The sequence below is a fragment of the Centropristis striata genome, chromosome 19 (genome assembly GCF_030273125.1).
Source record: "Centropristis striata isolate RG_2023a ecotype Rhode Island chromosome 19, C.striata_1.0, whole genome shotgun sequence".
NCBI classification, from domain to species: Eukaryota; Metazoa; Chordata; class Actinopteri; order Perciformes; family Serranidae; genus Centropristis; species Centropristis striata.
In genome coordinates this window covers 35,296,038-35,318,549 of record NC_081535.1, presented here as the reverse complement: position 1 = coordinate 35,318,549, position 22,512 = coordinate 35,296,038, and the positions used below count along the sequence as shown (strand labels likewise).

General features: G+C 36.1%; 1 protein-coding gene across 1 annotated transcript in view; it reads left to right on the top strand.

Annotated features, from left to right (window-relative positions):
- adamts6 (ADAM metallopeptidase with thrombospondin type 1 motif, 6) overlaps positions 1-22,512 on the top strand; it is a 128,377-nt gene that overhangs the window by 64,775 nt on the left and 41,090 nt on the right. Inside the window, exons 12-14 of the mRNA XM_059358050.1 lie at positions 3,864-3,971; positions 11,297-11,442; positions 16,125-16,188. Coding sequence (XP_059214033.1) covers positions 3,864-3,971; positions 11,297-11,442; positions 16,125-16,188 — 318 coding nt within the window. The remainder of the gene's footprint in view (positions 1-3,863; positions 3,972-11,296; positions 11,443-16,124; positions 16,189-22,512) is intronic.

The window sequence follows — 22,512 nt, the reverse complement described above, 5'->3', positions numbered from 1 at the left end:
CTAAAAAGAACACAAAATGACCAAAAAAAGACATTAAGTGACCAAAAAGACGAAAACACATGAGCTGACTTCCAAAATTATTTGGCGACCCCCAGAAACCATCTCGCGACCCCAATTGCCTTAGCAAAAGTAATTCAGGTTTTCCTCAATGAGTTTGTTTTTGATCATCATACATCCTAATTTTATGTTTTCCTTTATTAATTTTCGAATAAAATCCCTTTTTTTTTGTCACTACTCTTCGAATGCACAACATGGGTCAAAAATGACCCATATCCATTTTTTAGCTTAGTAGCTTGCTAAGCTAACTACTTAGCTAACTTCTTGGCTAAGTAGCTTGCTAAGCTAACTAACTCTGGTGCCTTAGCACAGTAGTTCTCAACCTTTTTGAGTCAGGACCCCCAATTTAACATGCATGTTGTCCGCGACCCCCGCTCACTGAACACAATCTCACACGCACAGTTCAGATCACCCAAAAAAGAAACAAAATGACCAAAAAAAGTAAACAAATGACCAAAAAAGACACAAAATGACCAGAAAAAGACACAAAATGACCAAAAAAAAAGACACAAATTGACCAAAAATGACCAAAAAAAGAAACAAAATAACCTCAAAAAGAAAAAAATCCCAAAAAAAGACACAAAATGACTAAAAAAAGACACAAAATGACTAAAAAAGACACAAAATGACAAAAACATGACACAAAATGACAAAAACATGACACAAAATGACCAGAAAAGACACAAAATGACTAAAAAGAACACAAAATGACCAAAAAAAGACATTAAGTGACCAAAAAGACGAAAACACATGAGCTGACTTCCAAAATTATTTGGCGACCCCCAGAAACCATCTCGCGACCCCAATTGCCTTAGCAAAAGTAATTCAGGTTTTCCTCAATGAGTTTGTTTTTGATCATCATACATCCTAATTTTATGTTTTCCTTTATTAATTTTCGAATAAAATCCCTTTTTTTTTGTCACTACTCTTTGAATGCACAACATGGGTCAAAAATGACCCATATCCATTTTTTAGCTTAGTAGCTTGCTAAGCTAACTACTTAGCTAACTTCTTGGCTAAGTAGCTTGCTAAGCTAACTAACTCTGGTGCCTTAGCACAGTAGTTCTCAACCTTTTTGAGTCGGGACCCCCAATTTAACATGCATGTTGTCCGCGACCCCCACTCACTGAACACAATCTCACACGCACAGTTCAGATCACCCAAAAAAGAAACAAAATGACCAAAAAAAGTAAACAAATGACCAAAAAAGACACAAAATGACCAGAAAAAGACACAAAATGACCAAAAAAAAAGACACAAATTGACCAAAAATGACCAAAAAAAGAAACAAAATAACCTCAAAAAGAAAAAAATCCCCAAAAAAGACACAAAATGACTAAAAAAAGACACAAAATGACAAAAACATGACACAAAATGACCAGAAAAGACACAAAATGACTAAAAAGAACACAAAATGACCAAAAAAAGACATTAAGTGACCAAAAAGACGAAAACACATGAGCTGACTTCCAAAATTATTTGGCGACCCCCAGAAACCATCTCGCGACCCCAATTGCCTTAGCAAAAGTAATTCAGGTTTTCCTCAATGAGTTTGTTTTTGATCATCATACATCCTAATTTTATGTTTTCCTTTATTAATTTTCTAATAAAATCCCTTTTTTTTGGTCACTACTCTTCGAATGCACAACATGGGTCAAAAATTACCCATATCCATTTTTTAGCTTAGTAGCTTGCTAAGCTAACTACTTAGCTAACTTCTTGGCTAAGTAGCTTGCTAAGCTAACTAACTCTGGTGCCTTAGCCAAAGTAATTCAGGTTTTCCTCAATGAGTTTGTTTTTGATCATCATACATCCTAATTTTATGTTTTCCTTTATTAATTTTCTAATAAAATCCCCTTTTTTTTGTCACTACTCTTCAAATGCACAACATGGGTCAAAAATTACCCATATCCATTTTTTAGCTTAGTAGCTTGCTAAGCTAACTACTTAGCTAACTTCTTGGCTAAGTAGCTTGCTAAGCTAACTACTTAGCTAACTTCTTGGCTAAGTTGTTAGCTTAGCAAGCTAATTTGCCAAATAGTTAGCTATGTAATAATACGAAACCTTTGGGAATAATGGAAATAATGATCTGTTGTTGTCAAAAACAAGATATTTAAAGAATACTTGGAATATTCAATCACAAAAAAGTTGATATCAAAAGATGGAGCACAGAAGCTAACTTCTTGGCTAAGTAGCTTGCTAAGCTAACTAACTCTGGTGCCTTAGCAAAAGTAATTCAGGTTTTCCTCAATGAGTTTGTTTTTGATCATCATACATCCTAATTTTATGTTTTCCTTTATTAATTTTCTAATAAAATCCCTTTTTTTTTGTCACTACTCTTTGAATGCACAACATGGGTCAAAAATTACCCATTCCATTTTTTAGCTTAGTAGCTTGCTAAGCTAACTACTTAGCTAACTTCTTGGCTAAGTAGCTTGCTAAGCTAACTAACTCTGGTGCCTTAGCAAAACTAATTCAGGTTTTCCTCAATGAGTTTGTTTTTGATCATTATACATCCTAATTTTATGTTTTCCTTTATTAATTTTCTAATAAAATCCCTTTTTTTTTTGTCACTACTCTTCGAATGCACAACATGGGTCAAAAATTACCCATATCCATTTTTTAGCTTAGTAGCTTGCTAAGCTAACTACTTAGCTAACTTCTTGGCTAAGTAGCTTGCTAAGCTAACTAACTCTGGTGCCTTAGCAAAAGTAATTCAGGTTTTCCTCAATGAGTTTGTTTTTGATCATCATACATCCTAATTTTATGTTTTCCTTTATTAATTTTCTAATAAAATCCCTTTTTTTTTTGTCACTACTCTTCGAATGCACAACATGGGTCAAAAATTACCCATATCCATTTTTTAGCTTAGTAGCTTGCTAAGCTAACTACTTAGCTAACTTCTTGGCTAAGTAGCTTGCTAAGCTCACTACTTAGCTAACTTCTTGGCTAAGTAGCTTGCTAAGCTAACTACTTAGCTAACTTCTTGGCTAAGTAGCTTGCTAAGCTAACTACTTAGCTAACTTCTTGGCTAAGTAGTTAGCTTAGCAAGCTACTTTGCCAAATAGTTAGCTATGTAATAATACGAAACCTTTTTTTCTTCATAAAATATGAGAGGCAAAATGGAAATAATGATCTGTTGTTGTCAAAAACAAGATATTTAAAGAATACTTGGAATATTCAATCACAAAAAAGTTGATATCAAAAGATGGAGCACAGAAGCTAACTTCTTGGCTAAGTAGCTTGCTAAGCTAACTAACTCTGGTGCCTTAGCAAAAGTAATTCAGGTTTTCCTCAATGAGTTTGTTTTTGATCATCATACATCCTAATTTTATGTTTTCCTTTATTAATTTTCTAATAAAATCCCTTTTTTTTTTGTCACTACTCTTCGAATGCACAACATGGGTCAAAAATTACCCATATCCATTTTTTAGCTTAGTAGCTTGCTAAGCTAACTACTTAGCTAACTTCTTGGCTAAGTAGCTTGCTAAGCTAACTAACTCTGGTGCCTTAGCAAAAGTAATTCAGGTTTTCCTCAATGAGTTTGTTTTTGATCATCATACATCCTAATTTTATGTTTTCCTTTATTAATTTTCTAATAAAATCCCCTTTTTTTTGTCACTACTCTTCGAATGCACAACATGGGTCAAAAATTACCCATATCCATTTTTTAGAGCGGGGAAGAAAAAGAGGAAAAAACCACCAAAGGCTACTGATAAATCATCCTCAGCGTTAATCAGCCACCCCCCTCCTAGGTCTGCTGAATTGATTTATTCTGACCAACTTGCTTTTGCCTTCTTTCCTAGGAAGTGTGTAGAGAGCTCTGGTGCCTTAGCAAAAGCAACCGCTGTGTAACCAACAGTATCCCTGCTGCAGAGGGGACCTTGTGCCAGACTGGCAGCATTGAGAAAGGGGTAAGTCCTGCAGAGTTCTCACACATTTAGATGCTCACACCAACCCAGAATGTTTTCTCATTGATATCTAGGGATGACAAGGCTGCTACATAATGGGAAAAAGACAATTATTTTGGTCAAAACTATGTTTATTTAACATGATCAGTCATTGACTAAACGTTTATTGAACTTTAAAAAAACCCATATACACTACTGGTCAAAAGTTTTAGAACACACCAACTTTTCCAGAATTGAATTGAAAATGATGCAGTTTAATGTCTCAGTGTTCTCTGAAATTAATGCACATTTGCAACATTTAAAATTCTTTATTTAGCATGATAGTGTTTTGAAAGTAAAAAAAAGATTCAAAATCACATTTTATGTTGGACTAAAGGACTAAAAAAAGACACAAAATGACAAAAAAAAGACACAAAATGACTTAAAAAAGACACAAAATGACTTACAAAGACATGAAAAGAATTCAAAAATGGACAAAATAGCCCAAGACTCCATAGAGTTAAGTTGTTAACCCATTTCTTGTTCCCTGAAAAAGGCCTACTTGTATAATTCTGAAATGTACATTATTTTCCAGTTTTGGTTAAGCTTACCTTTTTTTATTTACCTCTGGCAGTTCACCACTTACCTTTGTACCCTTTCAAGCTGTTCATTTGACTTGAACTGCTTGAATTTCAATAAAAAACTGGAAAAATTGGGGTGTTCTAAAACTTTTGACCGGTAGTGTATATATATATATTTTTTTTTACAGTATTGTATTTTCTTGAACTTTAAATAAAATCAAACTGGAAAACAAAAATAAATGTAAATGAAATTGAATTGGAAATTAATAAATCATTTTGCAGTCTTTCCATTTCTCTGTAGTTGTTTTGTGTCTGTGGTTGTTCTGCCTCTTTTTTCATTTTGAGGCTCTTTGTGTCAGTGTGCAGCCGTTTTACATCTTTGTGTAGTTTTTTGTGTGTCTTTGAAGTCCTTTTGCCCTTTTCATAGTCATTTTGTGGCTGTTTTCTGTCTCTGTGTAGTCGTTTTGAGTCTCTTTGTGGCTGTTTTTACATCTCGGTCTAGTTGTTTTGTTCTCCTTGTAATCTTTTTGTGTCTCATTGTAGACTTTGCCTTTTCCTGCTTGCTATATGTCTTTTTGAGTGACATTTTGTAGATAAAGTCCAGGGGGACTTCGGGCCCGGGGGCATGTCCACGTAGGCTTCTTCATCAAGGAAAAGTTAGGAAAAGACATAGGATGCAATTTTTCATGGCTGAGGCCCCGTTTACATGAGGACGCTTGCGGGTAAAAACGACAAAATATTTTATGGGAAGTGCCTTTCGTTTAGACGGTGACGGCGTTTTTGGGGCTTAAAAACGCAAAAATCTGAAACCACCCTCCAAAGTGTAAAAGTGTAATCCTCTCCTCCGTAGCGTGTCGTCTACACTGACAAGACACAAAACTCTGATCTGATCTGCTCACGTCACGTATGTGTTTACGTCACATACATGCTCCAGGACAGGAAATAAAGAAACGTGGGATTATTTCCATGGTGGGACCTTCAAGCTGCTCTGGCAGCTCTAATAAACTTACAGGAGTCTTTCCACCAAATGTCCAGGATATGTACAGATAGTATTAGTGAACAGAGAAGGATCTGGAATTACCTCCATCACATTCTGGATGCAGCGATTGGTGGGAGGAGCCAGACGGCTGTGAACGAGACCTGGGAGATCTAGTGATGGTGGAGAACTTTGTGGAAGGAGTAGCTGATGAAAATGTGTGGCGTGAAAACTTCCACATGCCCAAAGATGCTCTTATGGCTTTAAGTGATGCCGCCTGGCTGCATACAATCACATTTCACACACTTTTGCGTCACCGTATGCAGCAGATTTCCTCCCGAAAACGCTCGTGTAAACGAGGAATAAAAAGTGAAGACGCGACGCCACTTTTGCGTCTTCTGTTCAGACCGTCATCATGTAAACGGAGCCTTATTCATCAAGAATTCCATCAAGGAAAAGTTAGGAAAAGACATAGGATGAGCTTCCTCTGTGCATTTTCCAGAGTAGCTGGGACTTTGCTTCTGGAGAGAGATGATGCTTTTGTTGTTTCTGATGCTTTCTTTAATAAAATGTAAACTATCTGCCTCTTTAGGTAGGTGATAAAGCCTGCTTTTTGGTTATTTGGGTGAACTGGCCCTTTAACCCATTGATGCCTAAAACTTCTTGTAAAACCTCTGGGTGATTTTAAAATAAGCCCCTAAAACCTGAAGTTTTTCTGGAAATTCAACAGAAGTGTCAACGCTTCTACTAAATAATAGATTTTTCAGCCTCTGTAGCAGATAGAAATGAAATTCAAAAAGTATTTGAGAGCTTATACACATACTACAAAATGACGTAAACGCTTTCCAGGCCTCAATGGGTTAATTGCTGCTCACAGATTGAGTTGTGTAACTGGTGATGTGAAATGAGCCCTTTAATAGCCTCCTCTGTGTGCCGAAAATTAGCCTAGCAGCAGCTAGCGGTACCTCGACTTGTATCTGTTCGTCTCTGGGAAGTTGTACAAGTCCCTGAGTGTGCACTCATGCAATACACACACACACACACGCAAGCAGGCCAGGCTTTAGGTCATCGGCCCGCTGTTGATGCCAGCCAGGTTAGGGGAGACAGTTTTAACACGGATTACGGCAGCCATTGTCACCGGATGGTCCGAGGTCTAAAAGGGAAGAATAGAAGAGTGTCACGAGCTGTCACCCGTGATTACCATTAGCTCAGTGGAGCCTTTGAGGACCGGGGCCCACGGACAGGGTCCTGGACAACACAGGGGGCCCCAGGTTGAGCCTGGGGGGCTTTGGAACAGCTTTTGGAGCAGCTTTAGGAGAGCCGGTGGCATACCCTGTCTGCCCCTGCCGGGGTCGGCTTCAAAGGAATATGAATGTCAGCCATTTCTCACCCAGCGTGTCATGGAGAGAGGCCCTTCAACAGGAGAAGGGAGAGAGAAACTGACCAACAGAGAAGAGTTTTACTGTGTTGAGACGGACTCAGATCAGTGGCGGTTCTAACCAGGGGCCTCCAGGGGCCACTGGCCCTGTGAAGAAGCCCTTTGGCCCCTGCTGTGGCCCCTGTGTCAAATTAATAATGAAATGATCATTTTATAACGATGAATGATGGAACAATTCTTACCTATTTTTTCTTCAAACAATATCGCATTGTATCCAATCCAATCCAATCCCCTTTATTTATATAGCACAATTTTAGCAAACACAAGGTTTCCAAAGTGCTGCACAAACAATAAATACATAATGGTATAAAAATAAATAAAATAAAATGTAAAATGTACTGCCCGCACAAAATAAAAATTTGTACACAAAAGGAACCCAAAATTTGCACATCGTGTAGTTAAATAAAAACAATAAAAGCTTGTGTATATAAAAAAAAAAAAAAGATCATTCTGACTATACCGCACTTTCAAAATAAAAATAAAGGTAATTGTGCTCAAAGATGAGAAATATCATTGTCGTACAAAAAGAACTGTTCTTGTTGGTAAGTCTCATTGTTTCAATCAATCAATCAATTTGTATCTTCCAAATATACTTAAATGAGATTACACTGTTAAAAATCTTTGTAGAAATAACAGTAAAACACTGTCAAATACATCAGAAATAGGGCGTAAAATAAAAAATTGTATATCACCATATTAGACACTTTTAATTAATCAAAATCAAATCAAAGAATAGCACAAAACTTTTACTTTTTTCTGCCATAAAGTGGAAGAAACACACAGTTTTGCTGTAAAAATATAACATTTTCATGCAAAATTTATGGAGAAATACCATGATGTGTGAATGAATGACACAATTACCCTAAAAATAACAGGAATACTCAGTCTAAATTACAGTTTTTGCTGATATTTACATTTAAATTTAGAATAAAAAATCCACTCACTGTAATTTTTACGGTGAAGTTCTGGCAACCACAGCTGCCGGTATTTTACCGTCAATTAAACAGATTTTTTTTTACAGTGTATTAAATAACCTAAAATAAAATGTTTTGAATGCTTAAATATCATCTTTGCAGTTTTTAAATATGCCCCTCTGATTAAACACTGGCCCCTGCTTAGCCCCCGCTTAGCCCCCGCTTAGCCCCCACAGCAAAATTGGTCTAGAACCGCCACTGACTCAGATATATTCTCCGGTGTGGAACTTTATCTCCCTCCAATCTGAGTCTGAGTGAGTCAGTTTCCCCTCACCCCTCTCCTCTCTCACACTGCTAATCTTGTTTAGACAGCGTCTCAGGACGTGAATGAGTAAGTGAGAGAAGGAGGACAGTGGCCCAACGTAGCGCTCACCTTGACCGTCCCGGCCTCTCCGGGTTCTTAACCTACTGACACAGTTGGAGAGACAAAGGGCTGCCTCTGATCCCCTCCTCCCTCTGGAGCTGTGAACGGCTTAGCAGCAGGCTTAAAACACTCCTGAAACACGGCATGGTGCTTTCTGTCCTCACCTACCTCTGAAAACACCTCACGGTCCTCTGGACTCATTAAAGCTAAAACTGTTGTCTCCCCCCTCGGGCGCTCAGAGTCATTACACAAACATTATGCCTGCAGGTGAGCTCCGACTTTATCTCAGCTGTCCATTGTTTCCTTTTCCTAACTTCAATCCTTCTGTTTTATTTGGTGTATCCTATCCTAGGGGTGTGCCATATCGTATCGTTCACGATAATATCGGTATATTTTTTTTTTATGGTTAAAAAAATGCATATCATGATATTGGCAACGTTCCTACTTCTTGATGTAGTGGTTAAAGTTGTTTTAATCACAAAAAGCTACTTACCCTCTGTCGCTAAACACATGCAGCTTTCAAAAATAAGAGCATGGTGTGTTATCAGAATCCACACCAGAACTTACAGGAAGACTGTCAAAATAAAATGCCTTAAATAAAACATACAAGAACCTTTATTTTCCTTTACAAATGTCATTAAAATATGCCCCCGGAACCCTTAAATGGTTATTTTTTATTATTTTCTCATACTCAAGAGTCAAGAGTAAATTTTTTTGTATTTGGCAACTGTTGAGATTTGCACTTCACACTACATTTTAGATTTTTATTTATTTATACAGACTAAAAAAAAATCATATTTTCTATATCTTTTTAAGTATTTTGTAATATCGTGAAGAATAATCGTTATCGCAAAAATTGCCTGAAATATCGTGATATTATTTTAGGGCCATATCGCCCAGCTCTAGTGTATCCACTCCAGAAACTTTTCTTGGACGTCCTGTAGGATTCTGTTAGATCTCTTCCATCTTCCTGCCCCCTTTGACTCTGGCTAGTTCACATTAAATTCATTTGGTGCACAGTAAAGCCGCCACACTGCAAAAAAAGAAAAGTTGGGTGAACTCAAAATTTCAAGGCAACAAACTTTGGTAAAATTTTAAGTTGGACAATTAAACTAAATATTTTAAGTTTTGCTTTTGATTTTGCTCAACTCTGAATTTCTCTGGCACGATTGTAACGCTGCTATGAAATTTCAGCTAATGTTGCGACCACAATTTTGAGTTAGCATTGATACGCTAATGGCTACTCTTGTAGCTGTAACAAGCAGCGCCGCTAGCGTTCGTTAGCTGCTAGCATCAGTTAGCCGCTAGCTTTTGCTTATGACCAAAATTTAACAACAAAGAAATAAGAGTTATCAGAACTATTGTCCCTTGTTGTGAACCCCAACTTAAAGATATAAGTAACAACAACTCACCAACTTGTTTTTGAGCAGACAACTGGCTTCCTTTGTTGTGCTAACTTACATTATTGCCCTAAATGTCAATAATTTATATTTCCAAGTTTTACCAACTTAAATCACTGTTTTAGGCCAAAAAATACAAGTTGGCAGATCATTATTTTCGTTTTGCTTCTTATAATTTATGAAGAAAAAAAGTTTTTGTATTATTACATAGCTAACTACTGGGCTAAGTAGCTTGCTAAGCTAACAACTTAGCCAAGAAGTTAGCTAAGTAGTTAGCTTAGCAAGCTACTTAGCTAAATACTTAGCCAAGAAGTTAGCTAAGAAGTTAGCTTAACAAGCTACTTAGCTAAAAAAATGGATATGGCTCATTTTTCACCCATGTTGTGTATTAGAAGAGTAGTGACAGAAAAAGGGATTCTATTCAAAATAAATAAAGGAAAACATAAAAATGAGGATGTATGATGATAAAAAACAAACTAATTGAGGAAAACCTGGAATACTGAATGATGAATTATTGCAAAGATATAAAACATAAAAACTCTGTCGGGTCACTTTAGACCCATGTTGTGCATCAAAGGGTTAACTACATTTTGAATGCATGACTTTTACTTGTAGTGGAGGCATTTCACAGTGTGGTATTAGTACTTTTACTGAAGTAAATGATCTGAATACTTCTTGCACCACTGCATGGATGTAGATGAAACTTCAGCTGTTGGTGGAGCCGTACTGTACGACCAGTGGTGGAAAGTAACTAAGTACATTTACTCAAGTACTGCACTTAAGTACAATTTTGAGGTACTTGTACTTTACTTGAGTATTTCCATTTTATGTAAGTTTATACTTCTACTCCACTACATTTTGAGGCAAATGTTGTAATTATTACTCCACTACATTTTGCTGACAGCTTTAGTTACTTTTCAAGTCAGATTTAACCTAAAAAACATGATCAATTAAAAGTGATTAGACTTTTTTTTTTTTTTTTTTAACATTTTTTTAATTAAATCTTATAACAGTATTTTATATAGTTAAATGAGCTCTATATTTTCAACATTAAATCACTGCTAACGTAAAGGTATCAATACAAATAATGTTATAATATATTTAGAATATATAAAACAATCTGAGTGGGTCCATTCTGCATAACAAATACTTTTACTTTTGATACTTTAAGTACATTTTGATGCTGATACTTTTGTACTTTTACTTCAGTAAGTTTTGAATGCAGGACTTTTACTTGTAGTGGAGTAATTTGCCAGGGTGGTATTAATACTTTTACTGGAGTAAGAGATCTGAATACTTCTTCCACCACTGTGTACGACCACGAGGGATAATTTCTGTTAAAGTGAGACAGAATGTGTTATTGAAGAAGGAAAACTTCATCAGTCAGATGTTGTATAGTCTACATCTCACTGTGCACAGATGCACGTGAATTTATTGTTGGAAAATTGTAAAAGTGACACTGAAGTATTCTGTGTTGTAATAATGTTTTTGGGAATCTTAACCAAAACAATCGTTAATGTGTCTCAGTGTTTTTGTTGTAAAGAAATTATTCATGATAACCAGAGTTCCCTTCTCTCTCTCTCCTTCTCTGTGTTTCTCTGCTCCTCCCGGGTCAGTGGTGCTACCAAGGGGAGTGCGTGGCGTTCGGGACCTGGCCCCAGAGCGAGGACGGAGGCTGGGGGCCCTGGTCCCTGTGGGGGGAGTGCAGCAGGACCTGTGGGGGCGGTGTTTCCTCCTCCATGAGGCACTGTGACAGCCCAGCGTAAGTAGGCAAAGTAAGCCACAGCAAGCTGAACACACACATCCAGGTCCTGCCTACAGGTGTGTGTTTGTGTGTGTGTGTGTGTGTGTGTGTGTGTGTGTGTGTCTTCATATAGTTGTGAGGACCAACCCATGGCAGAATACCAACATTGTGAGGACATTTGTAGTTGTGAGGACATTTTTTCCAGTCCTCTCAAAGAAAATGATAGGATAGCCTCTAAAGCAGGGGTCTCAAACTCAAATTACCTGGGGGCCACTGGAGGCAGTATCAAAATGACCAAAAAAAGACACAAAATTACAAAAAAGACACAAAATGACTGCAAAAACACAAAATGACTTTAAAAAAAAGACATAAAATGACCCACAAAGACACAAAATGACCACAAAAAGACACAAAATTACAGAAAGACACAAAATGACTGATAAAGACACAAAATGACCAAAAAAGACAAAGCATGACCAAAAAAGACACAAAAGTACAGAAAAAGACACAAAATGACTGAAAAAACACAAAATTACTCAAAAAGACACAAAATGACCAAAAAAGACACAAAATTACAGAAAAAGACACAGAATTACTGAAAAAACTCTAAATTACTTAAAAAAAGACACAAATTGACCAAAAGTACACAGAATTACCAAAAAAGACACAAAATTATTTTTAAAAAGACACAAAATTACCAAAAAGACACAGAATGGGACCTTCCAAACACAACACTGTAAAGTGCCATTCATATAAAACTCACATTAAACTTTCATATCAAGGTGGGGGCCACAAAATATCGTCACGAGGGCCGCAATTGGCCCGCGGGCCGCGAGTTTGAGACCCATGCTCTAAAGGCCTTAATTAATCATCTGTATGAATTTCAGGGAAGGTCCTAACAGAGATGGTAAACCCTGAAATGTGTGTGTTGGGCTAGGGGAAGTGGTGGTCCTCACAACTATTAAAGACATGTATGTATGTGTGTGTATGTGTGTGTTTGTCTTCATATAGTTGTGAGGACCAACCCATGGCAGAATACCAACATTGTGAGGACATTTGTAGTTGTGAGGACATTTTTTCCAGTCCTCACAAAGAAAATGCTAGGATAGCCTCTAAAGACCTTAATTAATCATCTGTATGAATTTCAGGGAAGGTCCTAACAGAGATGGTAAACCCTGAAATGTGTGTGTTAGGCTAAGGGAAGTGGTGGTCCTCACAACTACACAAAGACATGTATGTGTGTGTGTGTGTGTGTGTGTGTGTGTTCTAGGGGTGTGCCATATCGTTCACGATAATATCGGTATATTTTTTTTAAGGTTAAAGAAATGCATATCATGATATTGGCAACGTTCCTACTTCTTGATGTCGTGGTTAAAGTTGTTTTAATCACAAAAAGCTACTCCCTGTCCCTAAACACATGCAGCTTTCAAAATAAAAGCACAGTGTGTTAAGAGAATCCACCACAGAACTTACAAGAAGACTGTCAAAATAAGATGCCTTAAATAAAACATACAAGAACCTTTATTCTCCTTTACAAGATGTCATTAAAATATGCCCCCAGAACCCCTAAATGGTTATATTTATTATTTGCTCAGACTCAAGAGTCAAGAGTAAACTTTTGTATTTGGCAACTGTTGAGATTTCCACTTCAAACTACATGTTAGATTTCTATTTATTTATACAGACTAAAATAAAAATCATATTTTCTATCTCTTGTTATCTCTTGTTGTTAAGCTGACATTAGCCTCCAGAAGCCAGTGGTCACACCACAATAAGTGAAGCTGTAACAAACAGGAAGATTGTTATTTCTTCTGTAACAAACAGATAAAAAAATGCCAGAAGAGAGTTCATTCAAGGTTGTCCTGGAGAGCACTATCTGCTAATGTAACTGAGGACAGAAGAATGTCCTCATGCTGTCTGAGATGGTCTGATGTAGCATGTGCAATCAGTAAAAACACAGCTCACTGTCTTCTGCAGATTATTGTGTCGTGCAGTTTCTGCTTTTCAGGCCTCTCGTGTCTCACAAGTCAAATTATTGTCCAGCACATCTTTGTCTGGCAAGTAGACGTTTGGGGATTAAAAAAGAAAAATCCTTCTTCCATTGTTGCATTCCTTTGTTTTGGAAGCTGGGTGTTACGTCAGAGAGAGAGAGAGAGAGAGAGAGCGAGAGAGAGAGAGAGCGAGAGAGAGAGCGAGAGAGAGAGAGAGCGAGAGAGAGAGAGAGCGAGAGAGAGAGAGAGCGAGAGAGAGAGCGAGAGCGAGCGAGAGAGAGAGTGAGAGAGAGCGAGAGAGAGAGCGAGAGAGAGAGAGAGCGAAAGAGAGAGCGAGAGAGAGAGAGAGAGCGAGAGAAAGAGAGAGCGAGAGAGAGAACGAGAGCGAGCGAGAGAGAGAGTGAGAGAGAGCGAGAGAGAGAGAGCGAGAGAGAGAGAGCGAGAGAGAGCGAGAGAGCGAGAGAGAGAAAGCGAGAGAGAGCGAGAGAGAGAGAGAGAGTGAGAGAGAGAGAGAGAGAGAGAAAGCGAGACAGAAAGCGAGAGAGAGAGTGAGAGAGAGAGCGAGAGAGAGCGAGAGAGAAAGAGAGAGAGCGAGAGAGAGCGAGAGAGAGAGAGAGAGAGAGAGAGAGAGGGAGAAAGCGAGAGAGAGAGAGAGCGAGAGAGAGAGAGAAAATATTTTTTCTTCTTTTTTTGCTGGGACAGTTAGATTGTATAAATTATATGTTGATTGTAATTCAATGTGAATTGTAAATATTGCTTTCTTTTATTGTTATTAGTTTTTCTTTTCTTTTAAAATGAATAACAGAATTATAATAAGTTATTGTAAATATTGCTTTCCTTATCTTGTTATCTTTTTTTCTGATGCTTGCTTTGGCAATATATACATTGTTACGTCATGCCAATAAAGCCAATTGAATTGAATTGAGAGAGAGAGAGAAGGAAAAAAAGAAAAGAGAGGAGGGAAGGAGGGGCGATAAAATTTTAAGTTGGACAATTAAACTAAATATTTTAAGATTTGTTTTTGAGTTTGCTCAACTCTGAATTCAGATTTTTGTCAACTCAACTGTAAGTTGCACTAACTTATAAATTAACATTGTAATAACTTTTAATCCTTACTTCTGCTAACTTCTGCAATGTGCTGAATTGTAACGCCGCTATGAAATGTCAGCTAATGTTGCGACCACAATTTTGAGTTAGCATTGATACGCTAATGGCTACTCTTGTAGCTGTAACAAGCAGCGCCGCTAGCATCAGTTAGCCGCTAGCGTCAGTTAGCCGCTAGCTTTCGCTAATGACCGAATTTCACCGCTTTCCCTTATTTCCCAACAAAGAAATAAGAGTTATCAGAACTATTGTCCCTTGTTGTGAACCCCAACTTAAAGATATAAGTAACAACAACTCACCAACTTGTTTTTGAGCAGACAACTGGCTTCCTTTGTTGTGCTAACTTACATTATTGCCCTAAATGTCAATAATTTATATTTCCAAGTTTTACCAAATTGAATCACTGTTTTAGGCCAAAAAATACAAGTTGGCTTTTTTGCAGTGAGCCTGTCTGCAGCTTTTTTTTTCTGCAAATGAAGTGGAGGAAAGGGAGGATGATGGAGGTGAGAAGAGATGATAAGAGGAGAGAAACAGACTCTCACTGATGTAGTAGATGTAGTGAAGCAGCTTACAGTCTCTCTCCTCAATCTAAATGTCAGGTCACACTTAAGAGCTCTCAGAGCAGCTTGGATTTCATGAATGAATCATTCACACACACACACACACACACACACACACACACATTCTTGTACTTCTATCTTTGTGAGGGCCCTCATTGGAATAGTGAATTCCCTAGCAAGGGAATGATGTCAAATACATCAGAAATAGGGCGTAAAATAAAAAATTGTATATCACCATATTAGACACTTTTAATTAATCAAAATCAAATCAAAGAATAGCACAAAACTTTTACTTTTTTCTGCCATAAAGTGGAAGAAACACACAGTTTTGCTGTAAAAATTTAACATTTTCATGCAAAATTTATGGAGAAATACCATGATGTGTGAATGAATGACACAATTACCCTAAAAATAACAGGAATACTCAGTCTAAATTATAGTTTTTGTTGATATTTACATTTAAATTTAGAATAGAAAATCCACTCACTGTAATTTTTACGGTGAAGTTCTGGCAACCACAGCTGCCGGTATTTTACCGTAAATTAAACAGATTTTTTTTACAGTGTATTTTGGGATTTTTCATTAGTTTTAGTTTTAATTTTCATTGTGAACTTTTGTTTTCAAATTCAGTTAGTTTTTATTAGTTTTTAGAGTGAGTTTGCTAGTTTTAGTCTAGTTTTTATTAGTTTTAGTGTTTTGTAATGGGGTATTTGTTGAGTGGGAGATTAAAAGAGGTCACAGTAAATTTTGCCTTTATTTCCTTTGTCTTATCCATCTTCGTTATGCATGAAAAATGTTGACAAAGACGAAAACGAAGGACATTCCAATAAAGAATAAATATATTTTATAAAATAGCTCTATGACATTTAGGCATCACTGCTGTTTTAAATGCTCTCTAAAAAAAAGGTTTCCATATTGGACAATAGGCCAATATCAGCCTCTTACTCATCTATAAGAGGATTTCTCTGAAGTGTTTGTGTCTCTTTTTGTTTGATGTGTTTTCAGTTTTTCCTCTCGCACTTATTCATTTCTCTGTGTCTCTCAGGCCGTCTGGAGGAGGGAAGTACTGCCTGGGAGAGAGGAAGCGCTACAGATCCTGTAACACAGACGTGAGTTCTAGTTTTTCATTTCTTTGCCTCCCTGTTTGTCACCCAAAAATCACCCAAAAAGGAAACAAAATGACCAAAAAAGACAGAAAATGACCAGAAAAGACAGAAAATGACCAAAAAAGGAAACAAAATGACCAAAAAAGACACAAATTGTCCACAAAATGATCAAAAAAAGACATAAAATGATCAAAAAAAGACAGAAAATTACCAAAAAAGACAGCAAATTACAAAAAAAAGACACAAAATGACCAAAAATGACACAAAATGATCAAAAAAGACAGAAAATGAGCAGAAAAGACAGAAAATGACCAAAAAAGGAAACAAAATGACCAAAAAAGACACAAATTGTCCACAAAATGATCAAAAAAAGACACAAAATGATCAAAAAAAGACAGCAAATTACCAAAAAAGACAGCAAATTACCAAAAAAAAGACACAAAATGACCAAAAAAAGACACAAAATGACCAAAAATGACACAAAATGATCAAAAAAGACAGAAAAAATGAGCAGAAAAGACAGAAAATGACCAAAAAACAAAACAAAATGACCAAAAAAGACACAAATTGACCACGAAATGACCCTGGCTTTGTGACCCTACGGCAGAGGTGTCAAACTCTGGCCCGTGGGCCAAATTTGGCCCGCAGTACACTGTAAAAAAATGTAGTTTTTACGGTAAAAAACCGGCAGCTGTGGTTGCCAGAACTTTACCGTAATAAATGCGGTGCAACTTGTTCTAATATTACGGTAAAATGATATTAGCACTGTTGATTTCATGTTTAAGATTGCCATTTTATTCCATATTTTACCATATAAATAAAACGTTTTTCCATTAAAAGAAATGCTGTTTTGCCATACAATTGGCAAGAAAATACTTTATTAATACCGCATAAATTAAACATTTATTACAGTATATTTTTGTTAGATATATGGCGTTTAAAACAACAGTAAGAACAAGTATTTTTTACAAAAAATAAAAGCAAAAATTACAGTGATGGCTTATATATTAGCCTACAGTATATTGCCAGTGTATTTTACAGTGGAGTAATGTATTTATTTATTTATTTATTTTAACTGTAAAAATACTGTTTGGGCTGATATATACATTTATAGTGTTTCATTGTTACCGAAACTGAATTAAACTATTTATCATTTTACGGTCTTTTACTGTCATGGTTTAGCAGTTTTTCACCGTAAAATCTACAGACATTTTTTACAGTGTATAATTATATTTGGCCCGCAGTATAATTATATTTGGCCCGCGAGGAAATACCAAATGCCAACCAGAGCTGGCCCGCCGGTATTATACAGCGCAAATAATACTACAAATCCCAGAATGCTCTGCTGGTGTTTTGGCTTGAACACAGTAGATCAGTGTGGAGCAAACTGAGCAACAATTAAAGTTGTCTTTATTCACTTTTTCTTGCTAGTCCAAGACTTGAATGGCTGCACATTCATTGAAGGATATTATTATTAGTCATTTGGTTTATTATTGTTATTTTATTCTTACATTTATTTTTAGCCTGTGGAAAAAGATTACTGTTAAATTTAAATTTAAAGAAGGCCGCATATAAAATAAAGGGACATACGGTTTTTATTTAAATTTTATTTAACCCATAAGAACCTATGGTGACACCCGTGTAACAAACACTTTCAATTTTCTAGAATCTCCCATATTCAGCTTTATGCTTCACCTTAACTCATTAACTCTATGGAGTCTTGGGCTATTTTGTGCATTTTTGAATCATTTTCGTGTCTTTGTAAGTCATTTTGTGTCTTTTTTGGTCATTTGTGTCTTTTTGTGTCATTTTGTGTCTTTTTTTGTCATTTTTATGTCTTCTGTGGGTTTTTTTTGGTTATTCTGTCTTCTCATTTTGTGTCTTTTTTGGTGATTTTGTGTCTTTTTTGTGTCTTTTTTTAAGTAATTTAGTGTTTTTTTAAAGTAATTTAGTGTTTTTTTCCAGTAATTTTGTGTCTTTTTTTAGTAATTGTGTGTCTTTTTTAAGTAATTTAGTTTTTTCTGTGTTTTTTTTGTAATTTTGGTCATTTTGATACTGCCTCTAGCAGCCCCCAGATAATTTGAGTTTCAGACCCCTGTTCAAGAAGATTTAAAGTGTTTGTTACACGGGTGTCACCGTGGGTTCATGTGGGTTAAGAAATGAATGCCATTGATGTGTTTGTTTGTTTTATTTGATATTCGATTTTGCATGTTTGCAATATTAAGTTATATCAAGCTTTGCTTGTTCCATTTCGTTTGAACTTGTTTAGGTCAATTTTTTCAATAAATATCAATGTTGGCCCGCGACTTTGTCCAAGTTTTAAATTTTGGCCCACTGTGTATTTGAGTTTGACACCCCTGGCTTATACAAACACAGCCACAAATACTTTTATTATTTTCTGACACAAAGTCATTATTTTGAGATACTAAGTCAATATTTTGAGATATTTAGTAATTTTTTTTGAAGACACAGTCATTATTTTTTAAATACTACATCATTATTTTTTAGATATTGGTCAATATTTTAAGATTCTAAGTCATTACGTTAAGATTCTATGTTAATATTTTGAGATATTTAGTCATTTTTTTGATAAACTAAGTCATTATTTTGGGGCATTGGTCATTATTTTAAGATACTGTCATTGTTTGGGGATTATAAATCGTTATTTTAAAATACTATGTAATTATTTTAAAATACTAAATCAATATCTTAAGATTCTATGTTAATATTTTGAGATATTTAGTCATTTTTTTGATAAACTAAGTCATTATTTTGGGGCATTGGTCATTATTTTAAGATACTGTCATTGTTTGGGGATTATAGATCGTTATTTTAAAATACTATGTAATTATTTTAAAATGCTAAATCAATATCTTAAGATTCTATGTTAATATTTTGAGATATTTAGTCATTTTTTTGAAGACACAGTCATTATTTTTTAAATACTACATTATTTTTTAGATATTTTAAGATTCTAAGTCATTACGTTAAGATTCTATGTTAATATTTTGAGATATTTTGTCAATTCTTTTGGTAAACTAAGTCATTATTTTGGGGCATTGGTCATTATTTTAAGATACTGTCATTGTTTGGGGATTATAAATCGTTATTTTAAAATACTAAATCAATATCTTAAGATTCTATGTTAATATTTTGAGATATTTAGTCATTTTTTTGAAGACACAGTAATTATTTTTTAAATACTACATCATTATTTTTTAGATATTGGTCAATATTTTAAGATTCTAAGTCATTACGTTAAGATTCTATGTTAATATTTTGAGATATTTAGTCATTTTTTTGATAAACTAAGTCATTATTTTGGGGCATTGGTCATTATTTTAAGATACTGTCATTGTTTGGGGATTATAAATTGTTATTTTAAAATACTATGTAATTATTTTAAAATACTAAATCAATATCTTAAGATTCTATGTTAATATTTTGAGATATTTAGTCTTTTTTTTATAAATTGTTGGCCCGCGACTTTGTCCAAGTTTTACATTTTGGCCCACTGTGTATTTGAGTTTGACACCGCTGCTCTACGGGACGGAGCCAGCTGTTCAACCTCCATGTTTCTTTCTTCTCTTTCGTCTTTATAAGGAACACAAGCTGTGTTTCTGACTTTCAACATATTAATTCATCTCTTTGTCACTGAAGAGTTCTCATATTGTTTGTGACAGTTCACTGATGACAGTCTTAGAGCGTATTTCATGAAAAGCAATTCACAGAGCTTTTTTTTTTTTTTTTCTTTCTGAGGTCTGGAGCAAAGCTTTAAACAAATATTATACATGGCTGCAAGTCCAGATCTCTGTTCAACTATTTCTAGGTGGGCTTTTTTTCACTAGGTGAAAATTGAAATAGTTAGGGCCCGGGTGGACGTTTAACCGCAAGTCTTAAAAATAACAGCTGAGAGCAAGCACTGAGTGTTTTCTTTGGAAAACAAACAACATCCCCAACCACTATTTAATCACACTGACCACACCTCGTCCAGGGAAATGTGTGTGTGTGTGTGTGTGTGTGTAGGAGCTCCAGATGTAGATACAATGACAAATACTTGCTGACTTACATGCATAAATTGATGTTTATAGCGTGGCTATTTTTACATTGATCAGCGGTCAGATATTATTTGTTAATGGGGCCTCCCTCCCTTCCTGTTGCTACTGCATCCGTCCTGTGGGAGGTTACTTTATATTGTACGGCTGTTCCTATTAGCATAATGCTTCATGCAGCAGCTGCTGAGAGAGAGAGGAGGAACTCTTCTGATTGGATGCAGACTCAGTCTCATATGCAGGTTTTTAGTTTTAGTACGATTCTAGTACGATACGAAAGACAGATTTACAGAAGTAGTGGCAGCTCTGTGAGGTGGACTTGTACTGAACAGAATGTAGAGTTCAGAATCAGAGTTTATAGTTACAGAAATTGTTTTTGAACCATGTTTTGACTACTAACTGTAGCTAACGGCGACCCGGAGGCCGGCTCGTTAAGAAGTAAGAAGTAAGATGGAGTCGTTGGATTTGTCTCCAGTTGCTTTATTGAAAAATAGTCACTAAGTGGGTCTGAAAAGTCGCTAAATTTAGCAACAAAGTGGCTAAGTTGGGAACACCGCTTCGCTGGCTTTTAAAAATGGTGTGTGTTGTTGTCGTGTAGAGCAGCTATTCTCAACCTTGGGGTCGGGACCCCAATTGGGGTCGCAAGATGATTTCTGGGGGTCGCCAAATCATTTTGGAAGTCAGCTCTGTCTCCACTGTGTTAAAGTGTTCATGTGGTTTAGTCTTTTTGGTCATTTAATGTCTTTTTTTGGTCATTTTGTGTGTGTTTTTTTTAGTCACTTTGTGTCTTTTTTGGTCATTTTGTGTCTTTTTTTGGTCATTTTGTGTCTTTTTTGGTCAATTTGTCTCTTTTAGTCATTTTGTTTCCTTTTTTGGTCATTTTATGTCTTTTTTTTGTCATTTTGTGTCTTTTTTTGGTCGTTTTGTGTCTTTTTTGGTCAATTTGTGTCTTTTTGTGGTCATTTTTTGTCATTTTGTGGTCAATTTGAGTCCTTTTTTGCTTAATTTTATGTAATTTTTTGGTCATTTTGTGTCCTTTTTTTGATAATTGTTGGTCATTTTGTGGTCAATTTGATTCTTTTTTGGGAGCCGATGGAGCGGCCATCATTCCCAGAGTCTTCCTACCAGTTTGTAGCAAAATCATCCATCTGGAAGCCCAGAACAACTTTACTGAAGTGATGCTGTGAGAGTTTTCTCAGAGTGGATAAAACTCCCACAGAAGACATTACACAGTGTTTTCACAGCTCGTGTAGCGCTCATCATCACTTGACTTTGGCTTGTTAAACCAGTGGAGTTCCCCTTTACCTCCAGTGACTGTGGTCTCGTCCCGTCACATGGAAGTGCAAAGTCAATTTTCTTTTTTGGGTTTTGGAGCGATATTTGTGCTTATTAACAGTTTTTCTGACATTTTATAGACAAAATGATTCATAAGTCATGAGAACGCCATCAATAATTATCTTCAAACACGTGTTGGAACATGTAAATCTCCTTTTCGACCCTGTGTTGTCATTTCAACACACACTTGTAATAATATTATTCCGTCTTTTCTGACTCAATCTGCATGTTTGATGTGCAGGCTTAAAGCTGCCATATTGGCAAAACACTTGAGTGGTAATGAAAGTGGCCGCCCGGCTCCGACGTGGAACACTTTCAGCATGAGAAATACGGCTTTGACCCGAGAGCTTTTATCCGTCCCGGGGGAGAGTGTTTCGGGGGGTTTCTAAGGACCTTTTCACACCAATAAAGTGTTTCTTTACACTTTTTTGTTTTACCTCCTCTCACTGCAGCAACATCCACTCATCAACACAAAGCAAAGAAACCCTCCAAATGCAAAACACACTGTTCCCAATTAGTGGTTCCAAGTCTAAAGTCTGCTTTAGTCCCCGAAAATAAAACATCTTGTGCAGACATTGTCTAGTTTGTTGATAATGATGCTGTCGCCGCAAATAAAATCCTCCCAGAATAAAGAAAATAGATGTTGCAGATGATTCGCAAAGAACATCTTAAAGTGTGCAAAAAAAGCCAGTTTACCGTCTGCTCTGCAAAAAATCTGCTCCAAGCCTATTTGTGACACTGTAGGCACTGTATATGAAATATAGCTATGAATAATAAGGATGAAGGCACTTTTAAACAATTAAAACAGCCACAAATCTCTGATCCATATTGCTGAGAACTGTACTTTTTACTTCTCTTCAAAAAAGAAGAAAATATAAACACTAAAAACAATTAAAACAGACAAAAAAGAAACTGTATTCCACCTAAGAGGTGCCATCCC